General features: G+C 46.3%; 1 protein-coding gene across 1 annotated transcript in view; it reads right to left on the reverse strand.

The window, feature by feature from the left end:
- Positions 1-627: 627 nt before the first annotated feature.
- Positions 628-13,424, reverse strand: part of LOC127615967 (neurocan core protein-like) — a 28,766-nt gene continuing 15,969 nt past the window's right edge. Inside the window, exons 12-20 of the mRNA XM_052087331.1 lie at positions 12,091-13,251; positions 7,239-7,349; positions 5,355-5,468; positions 4,295-4,346; positions 3,797-3,903; positions 3,293-3,375; positions 3,067-3,211; positions 2,741-2,923; positions 628-1,794 (exon numbers count right to left, since the gene is read on the reverse strand). Coding sequence (XP_051943291.1) covers positions 1,679-1,794; positions 2,741-2,923; positions 3,067-3,211; positions 3,293-3,375; positions 3,797-3,903; positions 4,295-4,346; positions 5,355-5,468; positions 7,239-7,349; positions 12,091-13,251 — 2,072 coding nt within the window. The 3' untranslated portion in view covers positions 628-1,678. The remainder of the gene's footprint in view (positions 1,795-2,740; positions 2,924-3,066; positions 3,212-3,292; positions 3,376-3,796; positions 3,904-4,294; positions 4,347-5,354; positions 5,469-7,238; positions 7,350-12,090; positions 13,252-13,424) is intronic.

The following is a 13,424-nucleotide window of genomic DNA, read 5'->3' on the forward strand; positions in this document are numbered from 1 at the left end:
CTGGACTGTTGGACCCTGATACCAAGGTCTTTAATGGGGGTGAGGACTGTGATCAGCGAGCACAGCTTTCGGGTGACTCACGCAACACATCCACTTCCTGTCTCTCCTCATCTTCTTCTTCAGCAGTTGAGTCAAATTAAATACCACCGTTTTAATTCCAGGATCTAAGGTATCAAAACAATTGTGTTGAACAAAACTGAACCGAATTAAATTCAAAGCGAAAGTGTACAGGAAGGTTCAAGTTAAAAAGACCATGCCAAAAATGCAAGAAATGACTTACAAATTGCAAATTTTAATGTTGAAAAATAAAGGTGACGATTATTATGAAATACAGCCTGCGCTCAACGTGTTTTTAATTGGAATTTGATTCGTTAGCGGTTCCCCGTTGACACGCTAACAATGGCTTGAGTGGCGCTGATCTTTTACCCAATGATGAGGTCACAGTGCTGCTGGCCCATATAACTGATAAGAGCTGAACCCTGGATGGATCGTCTGCTATCTATCACGTGACATCATTGTTAGCTTGCGTTTGGGAGCAGTTTAAAACAAAAAGCTCCTAAAAAAAACTCGAGTTCTTAGCTATTTACCTATTCTCATTGATAATCATTGAAAATACACAATCGTAAATGCTGTATCATTTTCCTCTTTATTAAGAATGAAACAACAACAGGACGTCATAAGAACACCAAAAAAGGTAGATGACAATTCAAATATCAAAGACCGAAAAAAATAAAATCATAATAATCTCCACATTCTAGCCATCAAGTAAATGTAGCCATGCAATGATGGAAGGAAGTTGTAAGCAATTTAGGTACGAGTGAGCGGAGTCAAATAATCTCATTCATATAATCAATCAAGTTGTCAATGCCACTCACTGAGTCACAGAGAGCGCTTGAGGCGCATGATCCGATTGGACAAGGTCCAGCTATTGATTAAACATCAGCCAGTAAACACCACAATATGTACAATACTCAAGATTAGAGACAATCAACTGATTCGTGTTAATACTGGCTGACCATATGACATAATACTGGATTAGAAAAAACAAAACAAAACATGTTCCACCAAATGAGTACAAAATAACAGAAGAGCATTTTCACTAGCAAAAGTAATAAATAAAACGTGACAGAAAAAGGAGCAGATATTAAAATTTAAAAAAAGCATGTCAGTAGAAGAAATCGCAATGCGTGTGCTTGCACGTACAAAAAAAAAGACAAAGCAGAGGGTCACCTCGCTCTCTTGCCTCAATGACGTGTGCTTTGTAACAGAATACTCGTCGAGTCATTTTCAGATCACAAAACCAAAAACATTCCTCACTTACATGCACGCGCAGACACGCACACACACACACTCTGCCGCCAGTCTGACCGACTCAAGTTCACGGCGGGCGAGAGAGGGAAAGATTAGGGAGCGTGAGATCTAGCGTTACGGTTAGTGTTCGCGTCGGACCTTAGTTAAAGGAAGTGAGTTTAAAAGTCGGTTGGGGGGGGGAAACAAAACATTAAAACAGCCAAAGCCGGTGCGGTTAATGAGATCACCTCTATGTGTGAGAGCAATAAAACCTTACGTACTCGTCAGGAGGAAGAAAGCAGTTCGAAGCAGACCGAGGAAATCACTTCTTCGCTTGCGGGAGCCGCACAAGTACCACCTGGGCTTTGCAGGCGGCGTGTCATTTGGTTCAGTCGTAGCTGCGCGCGTTCTCTCTGGCCTTGTGGCCCTCGCCGTGCCTCCTGTGGCCGCGACGCTCGCGGCGCTCTCGGCGATGATGGCGTCGGTAGCGGTGGGAGCGCCGGGCTGGAAGGCCGTGACAGTCGGTTAGTAGCAGGAAGGGCTAAAGAGGCATACTCTGAAGCGCAATGCAGATTCAACACCTGTACTTCAATGGAAAAAATAAAAAATAAAATAAATAAATAAAAATAAAAAAAAGGGCAGATTCTGGAATGTTCTATCAAATTTTCAGTATGTTCTGATGACAGTTGGTGAATAAAATGATCGGTGGGCCTCGAAGAAACCATCATAAGACAAGATAAGATAAGATAAGATATCCTTTATTCGTCCCACACTGGGGAAATTTACAGCCTCCAGCAGCAAGAATGTATGTAGAAAGAAGAAAGGAGAAAAAAAAAACAACAAACATCTTTCCATTAAATACAATATGAACACAATGGATAAATCGCAGTACTATTTACAATTTTACTTCACATAATTTAATTATTATTATTATTATGATTGTTATTTTTTATTCATCAGCCTGACAGCAGTCGGTAGGAATGAAAAAAAAAGGTCGCTCTGACACCGTGCGACCTTGCGCTGGCATGTTACCTTGTTACCACTTTTTATGTAATGGACTTTTACACTAAAACATTTGGCTTAAATTAAACATTCGATTGTGTCCCAACGTTTCCAACAGTAACGTTAAATATAAGCGCCACCTTTCTCTGATTGAAAAGAAATGTTTGTGCTATTATTAACGTGCCCATATTTTATGTTCTAGGCTGAAATGTGTTCTTGAAGTAGACGATCAAATAAGTTTTTTTTTTTTTTTTTGTTTAACAAACACGAAATCCCACAGTCATTGTTCTTTGGATGAAAACCCGATAAAGGTATTTTTAGCTTTCGGGACGGTCTTTATTTTTGTCCTTTTTTCCAAAAAGACTTATTTATGGCTCCAAAGACCGTCGAAAACGACGTGAAAAGGGCCTCGCGAGGATTCAAAATCCGTCCCATCGAGCGGACTTACATTTGGCGCAGATGATCCTGGGTCGCTCCCAGCTGCCGTCGGCCCTGCAACGCGCGGTGGGAATGTGACGCTGGTAGAAGCCCTCCGAGCACTGGTAGCGCACCACCGCGTGGATGTCATAGTGTGACCTCCGCCGACCGACCAGGTGGGCGTTTTCCACGGCGGGCGGGGTCCCGCACAACACTGGAAGGACCCACCCAAGTCGACGCAGGGGGGTTGTCAAACTCGAATTCGTCACCATCCACATCCAAGCCACCTTACTAAATCAATCAGCACCGCTTTGGAGCTCAACTCTGTCTGCGTTTCGTGCATCGAGTAAAAAGTACCTGTTCCCTTCTTGCAGATGTAAGGCAGATTGTAGTTGCAGGGCACGTCGTTCCATTTGCCATCCTCGTGAGCAATGGTCACCACGCAGTCCTCGCCTCCTGCGAAAAAGTTATCCGGCTGGCTCTCCCGCCAGTTCTCGTACACCTGCAAAAGAAATGATTGCGCTTGATTTATCAGCAGGCTTGCACGACTGGAAGCGGTAATATCGGAGGAGTGCTCACTGACCAGTTCGTTGCCGTCAGTCCACTGAAAGTCGTCCTCCACCGTGCGGTCGTTTAGACCCAGCCAGGCGTTGTCGTGGCCGAGACCTTTCAAAACAACATGCTGTCATTAACCCTTTCATGCACCCTGTAAACCTGATAACATGACAAGCTGCCCACTATAGTAACCGCAGGTCCTTAATTAACCCGAAGGTCCTTAATTCGGTCCTTAATTAATAATTAAGGACCAATAAATAGAAGAGGTAAGTAAAACTGAATTAATTGGCCGATATAGTATTTTTTTAAAACTATATATTTCTCTTAATGTGTCAACAAATTACAACGTAAGACAAAAGATAAGGACAGTCAGATTCACGACGCTCTCCATCCGCTTATCCTCACGAGGGTCGCTGGCTATTCATTTATTTGATAGTAATTGTCTCATTGGACCTTGTTAGATGCTCTAAGAATCCCGAAACATTTTGGACAGTGGGCGTAGATCATTTTACAACAGAATTTTTCAACTTACCGTTGAGAAACTCTTGCTCATTGGCGGTGGCGACACTGCTCAGGTGGGCGCTGTGCTCTCTGCAGTCTTTCTCCGCGTCTTCCCACGTGTGTCTGTGGGTGAAGTACCTGAGAGACGGGGGGGGGGGGAAACAAAAAACACCCACATATTTTGTCCCGCTTCCATCATCCACACCGGCTCAATAAAGTTCCTCTGCCACTGATTAAAAGCTCATCATAAAAGCGAAAAAAAAAAAGTCATTTATTTAGAGAGGAATTAATCGCAGCATGGCTCGTAAGGGGGCTTTGACCTTGACATAACATGTTAAACATGTCGTTGACGGCATTACAAGAAAGAAGCCGTCTACGCGCGGCGCCTATTAACCCTTTCATCCTCCAAGAAAAAGAAAGCCGCATTCAAGAGACTAAATCATCACTATAAGCAAAATCGGGTTATCATTAGTGATGATGATAAAAAGATACGAAAAAGATAGAGGACCGCAACGCCATCATTTCTTACCTGTAGCAATGGCCGTGGAACTTCCTCCAGCCGTGCTCACAGCCCTCTATGTCTGCGGGGGGCGAAAAAAAATAAAATCATATATTCAAATTGAAAGAGCAAGAGTGATGTAGAAGGGAGGAGAGGCATTTGGCAGTTTGCAGCACTACATAAAAGACGCTTTTCACACAGCCTCTTCTCTCCCTGCATCTTTAATGTCCATAAATAACCCAGAGGATACAATGACTGCTACAAAGATGACAGATTCATTAATACTCATTACACGCACGCACATCGCACACGCTTTTGCAATAGTGGGTGCGCTTTTGATTTGCATTGCGCGTCAACAATTTTTTGTTTGACTTTGTTTGCGTTGTTTGAAGGTCGTGAATGCTTCCAGGTTCACATTCCTTCATGTCGTTGCCGCCCCGAGCACCCCCCCCCCCCACCTTTAAAAAGTCGTCAAGATCTCGATCGCTCAATCAAGCTCTCACGTGACTTTACTTCCCCGCATGTGCGGTGGTAGAAATAAACTAACAGGCCTATTTGGACCAAGTAACTAGTAGAAAGTACAACGACTGTATCAGTTTACAAATGTAGTGAGTTAAAAGACCTAAAAAAAAAGTAAAAGTACGTACAGATACAAAGACTTTCTATTTCATTATGTAACCCAGCCTTGATAAGACTGTTATTTTATTGTTAGTTTCTGTAGGGTGATATTCGTTTGTGATACTGCTGTTTCCGTGGGACATTGAACGCACCGCAGCGCTTGGAGCGAGGACCCGTTAGCGAGAGAGACAGAACATTCTCGCACTTTCCCAGGCGGGTCGAAACGAAGAACGATAAATGAGAACTTGTCCTTGATCCTCTACCTGTACAATATAGTAAAGTTAAATCAATGTAGTGAGTAAAAGACCTAAAAAAGTAAAAGTACGTACAGATACAAAGAATTTCTATTTCATTACTTCCAAGCAGTGAGCGGCAGCCTCCATTAGCATCGCGCAAATGAGTCAATGGCGCTTTTTGAGTCACCCCCTTTTTGCTTTGTCCCTCCGCGCTGGCTCAGTGTTTCACCTCTCACCTTTCTCGCACGTGTCTCCTCCGTAACTGGGCAGGCAAAGGCAGAGGAAAGAATCAATCTTGTCGATGCAAGTGCCTCCATTCTCACATGGCTCCGACTGGCAGTCATCAACGTCTGCAAGGAGGAAGAAAGAGAGGGGGGGGGGGGCATCTCATTCGGGCTCACATGAAAAGGATGGTGACAAGAAGAAAACGTGTCCATTTGTGTGACATTCAGCCACTGTCACAAAAACAATTCCGCCACGTGTTCTTGTTTCAAGAAGAGGACTACATTGATGTTAGAGAGCATCGTAGCATGACTTGAACAGGAGGTGCGGAGGTTTAATCCCCTGTGCATATTTTTTTTTGTCCGTCCTATTGTCTCACATAAGGAGACGCTCTCAATGTCTTCCAAAATAGCCCGTGTGTGCGCGCTGGAGGCTTAGATGCTCCTTCCTCACATGCAGAGACAAATATAGCGGTGCCTTGAGATCCAATTTAATTCATTCCGTGACAATGCAATATTATTATTTCAAATCATTTCCCCCATTGAAATGAATGGAAACGCAACAATTCTGTTCTCGTCTCCCGCTAAAGTAACCTTTTTTTTTCTTCAGTTTTTTTGCTTTAATTCACAGGTCATTGTTCTGCTCCTTCCGATGCGGGTGCCTCGGCCACATTTAGTTTAATATATCCAATTCAGTCAGGTGCGCCGGTATTATACCATTTCTCACAAAAGACAAAGAAGTATTCTTTATCTTCAATTCTTTATCTGCAATACACACAGCAGTATTTTAAATGTACTGTAAAGCGCGTCGTTACAGCTGCAGTGGTGGCGAAAGCTTGATATGGATAAAGCTATATTATATTGCATTATCTCTAGCGTAGCTCCATCTAGTGGATGCATAACGCAACCGCAGCCACTATTGTAGCTCCTATTCTGTCCTTTCCTTATCGATCTGGAATTCATTCAGTCATACACTGGTCCTCATCCGTTCCAAAATTCACGTATCAGCACATCTCTCAGCCGTCGTCAATCATCATCCATTAATCAATCCGTCATTCATACATCAACCATTATTCATTCACAATACGCATACATCATTTGTCCATCCGAAACACAAAAAAATAATTGTGCTCCTAGGAAATAAGGCGGGTAGGATGTCACCACTCGCGGTTCGTTTATCCGTCCGCGTTCACTTCCTCGAGGGGTGACCGCTTCATCGCTCAAGTGTGCCCTGAAGAGAACCACTTAAACACTCCAATTTGCTCCTCCAAAGGCCGAGCAGGCGTGTGACGGTCCGTGCGGGTGTCTAACGTGAGACCGCAACGTGACTCACAAACATCCCGACGGCATCATTACAATGTTAGTAGATCCGCTACGAGAGCTGTAACAAGTGTTGCTCTTCTGCATCGAGAACGTTCCGCGTTTGGTTTTGCTCTTGTTGTACGCAGTGCTCGAGACGTTGTTCGCGCCTACGCTGAACCGCATGTTTCTAAGCATTCATCATTTTGTAATTGCCGACAGATGCCACAAGATGGCGAAAAAGCACTACTTTTGTCGCAACAAAGCTCAACAAATCACTTCAACGATTCTTTGGCACCAAGTTGCCACAAATGTCACCAAAATGAGACTTGGCACAAAAAGTGAGTGTTGCATAGGTTAAAAAAAAGAGTCTGTAAACAAGTAGGTATGCCAAACTGTAGACTTCACCGTATCTTTACTTACCTCTGGAATGACCTTCTGTTAAATATTAGCTCATTCCCTGTCCATTTTTAAAATTCATTTTAAGATGCATATTTATCGCCTCGACGTAACGACAACTTGATCACGCTGATGTGTGCGGGCGTGTGTGTGTGTGTGTGTATTAGAGTTTATGTGCGTGTCTGCGGAGGCATCACTCACCAATCTCACAGTTCTCCCCCGCGTAGCCTTGTGGGCAGTAGCAGCTGTAGCCTGTTCCCTGAGGAAGGCACTTTCCTCCATGCAGACATGGGTTTGTCACGCAGGGCTCCACTAAAAGAGACAATTCAACATGGGGAGGGGGGATGAATTGAAATAAAAGGATTCTAACCACAGTCAGCGGACTGATACCGGAGCCTCATCTATGTTCAATCATTTCAAATAATTTGAAATATTCTTGTCGTTAACAGCAACAACAAAAAGAGTGTTCATTTATAAAATAACCTTTCAGCAGTTAAAAAATTCAGAAATTTACCCCTGGAGTACGACTTACTAGACTTATCATACCAGAATGTCATAATATGTTCTTACTATTGGCGACAACAAACCAATTTCATTAATAGCATTATTTTTCCTTGATGACCAACTGGGGTTGCCTTCAGGGCTCCTAGCCTGATATTCTTGGGGTAATACTGCTTGATAGCAATTGCAAAGAACAAAAGACAAACAAACTAAATTAAAGCAGTCCATTATGGGAGACCTTCTGCTAAGGTACCGTATGTCTTTGTATTTTCAGTGTCATGAGACAATCTTTAAAAACAAACACTGTAAAGAAAAATATACCGGTACATGCATACAGTGGTGATTTGAGATATAATTTGGGGATTTATGGACATAATAGCTGTCTGTGATTTGTCCGCCTTGACTTGTGAGCAACAATTTGAGATATGAACACTGTATGATGTCTGAAAGTCAACTCAATGAACCTCAAAACAAGAAAGATGTTTAATTCCACTTCAAGTTCAATGTCAAAACAAGCGTAAAACTAAGCGAATTACACGTTGGGTATTTCAACCAACGGTATAACTTTGCCGCTAGCTTAATGCGAACACGTCATGTGAATCACCATAGACGGCCCGAAAGCATTCGAGCCGCAGTGTTATAACCATGCTAAGCAACATATATTATGATATTTGAACGCAAACTGTGTTATATTAAAACAGAACAATCTCTCAGCCATATATTCTTTATCATCGATCACGAATGACTAATATTATGGCTTAGCTTAGCTGCCATATATCACTATGTCGATATTATACTCCTCCCAGGTGGTCAAGAAGGAGCTGGCTAATGTCCACCGAGTTGAACAAAAACATGTCATTGCTTTACATTATAGTCATAGTACATATTACATATTATAGTACATAGTACATAGTACATATTACGCATGTAGATGCACGTGACGATTGCCAGTCCCGATGCAGATCTTTTAAATGAACCAGCCCGCAGCCATGCAATGCTAATTAGCCATCAACGGCAGCTGACCCACAAGCAACGGCTGCAGCACCCCTCGTATCCATTTCGCATCCACTCCGCCTCTTTTCACAGGGATCAGAAGCCGGAGCGCTTCAACCCCGCCATCCACTCACGGCCGCAGTTGCCATGGTTACCATATGGAAAGCGAGCCCCGGCCCGGCTCACTCCGCCGAGCGTTAGCGGGCAGCGTGAGAACTTCAGACATCAGACATCCTCGGCAGAAATGAGCAGACCCCCCGCCGCCGAACGCCTCGGCCCCGCCATTCACCCGCTAAATGCGTGCGTGCGTGCGTGTGGTCCGTTTCCACAATTACACATTTCCATATCAATTGACAGAGAGCCACATGTTTCTCCCCTCAACCGCTCGTTATGGCGACTTATTAGGGTCTTTGAAAAACACCACCCGTTCAGTGTGGTCGCAAAGCTAGCTTCTGGAGTCTTTGTTCCGTCACCTCGGACATTGTGTACGTGCACGCTAAGGCTTTTTTTTCCTGTCGTTTGCGGCGTGCACGCGCACTGGGTGAATTTCAATCGCTAGGCTATGATGATTCGCATGGCCGGTAACTCAGCAGATGGCGCCGAGATCGTCAATAAACATCATAAATGAATACGATAATAATGTCATATTATAATAAAAAATGTAATTAATAAACGCCCATCTCTAAAATGTTCATCATTGTTCAAACCATAAAGATACCACCAACTGTGATCACAAACCAATGATCTCATTTCAAACTCATCTTACAACATGATCCAAGGCTCGTCGGAATAAGCACATTTAGCATTTTGAACCTTGATCAAAACACTTTGAACAGCAAAACTGAGAGTCAAACCGTCAAAAAAAGTTTCGCTGGGGCGGACGCATGCGTGTGTCTCGCAACACCGAACTGCGGGTCGTCAGAGGTCGAGGCCAGCTCGAAACGAAGCTTCGGCAGAATACTCACGCGGTTAGGTGGGAGAACTGCAGATGATTCACTGGAAATGCATCATTTCCGTGAATCGCAAGCCGTAAAGACAGCAAATTGTCAAGCAACAACGATATTCGTCCTTTGTGTGTTCGCATTTTAATTGCCGCTCCGCAGCGCTAACACGAACACAGGCAGACTTTTCACTAATGACCCCGAGGCTAAATTGAGCTCCTTCTTCATGATGATGTTGTTAGAGCATTTTAGAAAGAGCACAAAAGATGAGGATTGGTTCCACATGGGGGGGGGGGGGGGGGGGCGCTACACCAATCCAGGCCATAATTTTTAATTTTCCAGGCATGACCCAACAAATACCAAGAGAGGTGGCAAAGCTAAGCTAGGAGCCACTGCGTTGCAAAGATAAATCTTGCGCAATCGGCTCTTCATTAAAGTGAGTGTTGCAGAAAAATCAATCGAGTGCGTGTGGACGGAGCCGACCGAGTGAACCGTCCTCTGGTCCGCACAGCATCAGACACCACCGACGCAAATGACGCGCCAAATAAATTCACACAGGGGCACAAAAGAGATGTTCATTCGCACATTTTGCACCCATTTGTGTTCATTCATTCATTCATTCATCTTCCGAGCCGCTTGCTCCTCACTAGGGTCGCGGGCGGGTGCTGGAGCCTATCCCAGCTGTCTTCGGGCAGTAGGCGGGGGACACCCTGAATCGGTTGCCAGCCAATCGCAGGGCACACAGAAACGAACAACCATTCGCACTCACACTCACACCTCGGGACAATTTAGAGTGTTCAATCAGCCTGCCACGCATGTTTTTGGAATGTGGGAGGAAACCGGAGCACCCGTAGAAAACCCACGCAGGCCCGGGGAGAACATGCAAACTCCACACAGGGAGCCCGGAGGTGGAATCGAACCCGCTACCTTTGCACTGTGAAGCCCACGTGCTAACCACTGGACTACCGGGCCGCCCATTTGTGTTCCGCGGAGTTCTATTTGTGCAGGCCGCATGCCAAGCGTGACGTCATCCGGTAAAGTCGTTTGTAAATGTCAAGCATTTATTGCATGTCCTTGATGTCCAGCTCAAGGTGCATCTAAATGTAATTTTTCCTCCCTCGATGATGACGCGCAGAGTGAACTCTTACACGGCGCTGAAGCCAGACATGGGGAATATTGAATAAGTGATCGCAACCCGTTGGAGAGCCCGAACCATGGCAACGTGTTTGTGCATGCATGCGTTGTGTTGTGTTTGCCTCATCGTGTCTCGACCTTGCGGTCGTTTTCTCCGCCCCCACAATCAACCGCAACCGTCGAAGCGACGGGGAGCAAAAACGACCTGCGCCACAAAGGTCCACCGCCATCGCTCGGTCTCACTCCCTTGCAAGCTCATCCATCCGCATCTCCAGTCCGCGTGGTTAAGAGATCAGCGTCTGTGTGTTTATGGCCCTCCCGCCTGCATGCCTCCCGGGGGGGCTCCCGCTCAATCAATCAACCTTCATCCCCCCGAACACAAGCAGCCCCGGTCTGTCGCCCCCCTCCCTCCCTCCCTCCCTCCCTCCCTCCCTCCCTCCCTCCCTCCCTCCCTCCCTCCCCCACTCCCAGGCTTCCTAGTCGATACGATTTACAGCCCGTTCTCGCCTTTTACCGCCCTAGTTGGCGGTTTTGATTTGCTCGCTGCAGATTTGCAGAGGAGCAAAGTAATCAGCATGGAAATGTGGGGGTGTCAACAACGCTCGGGAGGATTTCCAATGGCGGGCGATGGGATGTTTCTCATGCGCGTGCTCATTAGCAAAGCAAAAAATAGGTGGCAAAGCAAAGCACTGAGATGCGCCCGTGCTGCAGACTGTCGACACGGACGGAAAGGTGCGGACGGAAGGGGGGGAGGGGGTTGGGGGGCTGACACTGTATTATTTTGAATATAAACCAACTGTGACAAGGTCAGGGAGGAAATGAAAAGTCAATCTTTTGTGAGATTTCCTAGAATTTTATATTTATTGCTGGTTATCGGAATGACACAAATCCCAGTACCAGAACCCCCCCACCCCCCCACATATTTATACCTTGTTCTCTCATTGACCTCCTCACATATTGATGATTCACACATTAAGTACACACGCCTCGTCAAGGACAAGCGGTGTACTCGACCGCTCGATCATCTGCCTTCAGGAGTCAACCGGGTGAGTCATTGCTTCGCAAAAAAGTAACGGATGCTTGGCTTAAGGTTATTTACTCTTCCAACGCATCATCAAACAAACCGTGAAAGTGTTGCAAAAACCTTCGCGCAGAAAATCACGCCCAAGCGGTTTGAAAACAGGAGTCGGCAGTTACTGTACTGATCAGCATGTGGCGCATGCAGCAGACACAAATACACGCTGCTAATCTGTGAATCCAACGACACTGAAGCTGCGTTTAGCTTTTGGATCTGATGGGACCCACAGATAGGTTAAACGAGTACATTCTCGTTAATAAAAATCGGATTTACTTTGAACCCGACAAATGTACTGTATATCGATTGCGTGGCACCGTGCAATAATCTCGACCTGACTCAGCACGGCAGTGCGAGAGGAGATGATAATAACCAGGAGATGAAATGAAAGCAGGACATCGGTACTCACCAGCCGGGACCAGAGTGATGTTGCTGACGTTGAACCTGCTCCCCTCCTCCTCCATATTGCCTGGTAACGGCGACCCCGAGCCCACAGTCTGGGACCAGGCAGGCTCCTCCTCTTGCTCCTCCTCTTCCTCCTCTGGAGGGGGTTCCAGAGAGATGTTGAGAAGTGCCACGCTCTCCACCGGAACCCAATCGAGCAGCGCCTCCAGGTTAGCGGAGCCGTTCTGGTTGTCTGCGGGAGGAAATGCGGGAGGGCCTCCTGATCCGAGAGTCGGAGGTGGAGACCATGCGGACGACGGGGAGAGCGTCGTTATCGGCCGGGCTGTGTGGGCTGGGGATGGAGACGGGCTCGGAGTTGTGGTTGATGTCCAAAAGGATGAACTTGTGGGTGCTGAGGATGGTAATGACGTGGAGGAAGAAGAAGAAGAAGCAGAAGGAGAAGAAGAAGGAAGAGGAGCAGCAGAAGAAGAAGAGGAGGAGGAGGAGGAGGAGGAGGAGGAGGAGGAGGAGGAGGAGGAAGAAGAAGTAGAAGAAATGGGATCCGAGTCTGCTTGGATGGATGAGGACTGTGTTTCAGTTGAAAGGGTGAACAGGAGTTTAGACGCGGATAGGTCCACAATCTGAGATGTGGACATCACGGAGGGCTCGCTAGTGGTACTTGGGTTGGTTGTGGTGGTGGTGGTGGTGGTGGTGGTGGTCTGTCCTTTCCTGTGACCTCTTTCTCTAGACCTGGACCTTTCTCTTGGTTTACTGGTCCCGACTGGACGTCGTGAGACTTGAATCTCCCCTTTGGCCTCGGCGGCGGTAATCTCTCCACTTCCTTCATCATCTCCTCTTCCCTTGTCTTCTCCTCTGCTGCGGTCCTCCCCACGGTTTTTCTTGCCCCTGCCTCTTCCTCCTCTGGAACCGGCTCGGGACATCAACGTGACCTCCCTCTTGTCACTGGACTGGGTCGTGGTTTCCCCATGAGAAGAAGTCGTTTCAGGGACCGGGGTGGAGGTGGGGGACGGACGCGTCTGCGGAGTCTCCTCACTAATGGTTGTCCTCGAGGAATTATTGGAGGCAGTGGGAGAAGGTGTCACGCGAGCGGATAATTCTTCGTTGGCTGGAGTCGTATCGTCCTTGGGGGTGCCACTCAACAGGAAACTTCCCCAGGAAAATAAGGCTGCAGATGGTCAGGAGGGCCAAGAAGAAAAGAGGAATTAAAAATAAAAAAAAATGTCGGACACGAAGCCAGTCAGACCCAAAGACCCAAACAAAAGCCTCACGAAGCCACTCAGACCCAAAGACCCAAACAAAAGCCTCACAGATTTCCCCAGAATCGAATGCAACATCTCC

This window comes from Hippocampus zosterae, chromosome 15, assembly GCF_025434085.1.
Source record: "Hippocampus zosterae strain Florida chromosome 15, ASM2543408v3, whole genome shotgun sequence".
NCBI classification, from domain to species: domain Eukaryota; kingdom Metazoa; phylum Chordata; class Actinopteri; order Syngnathiformes; family Syngnathidae; genus Hippocampus; species Hippocampus zosterae.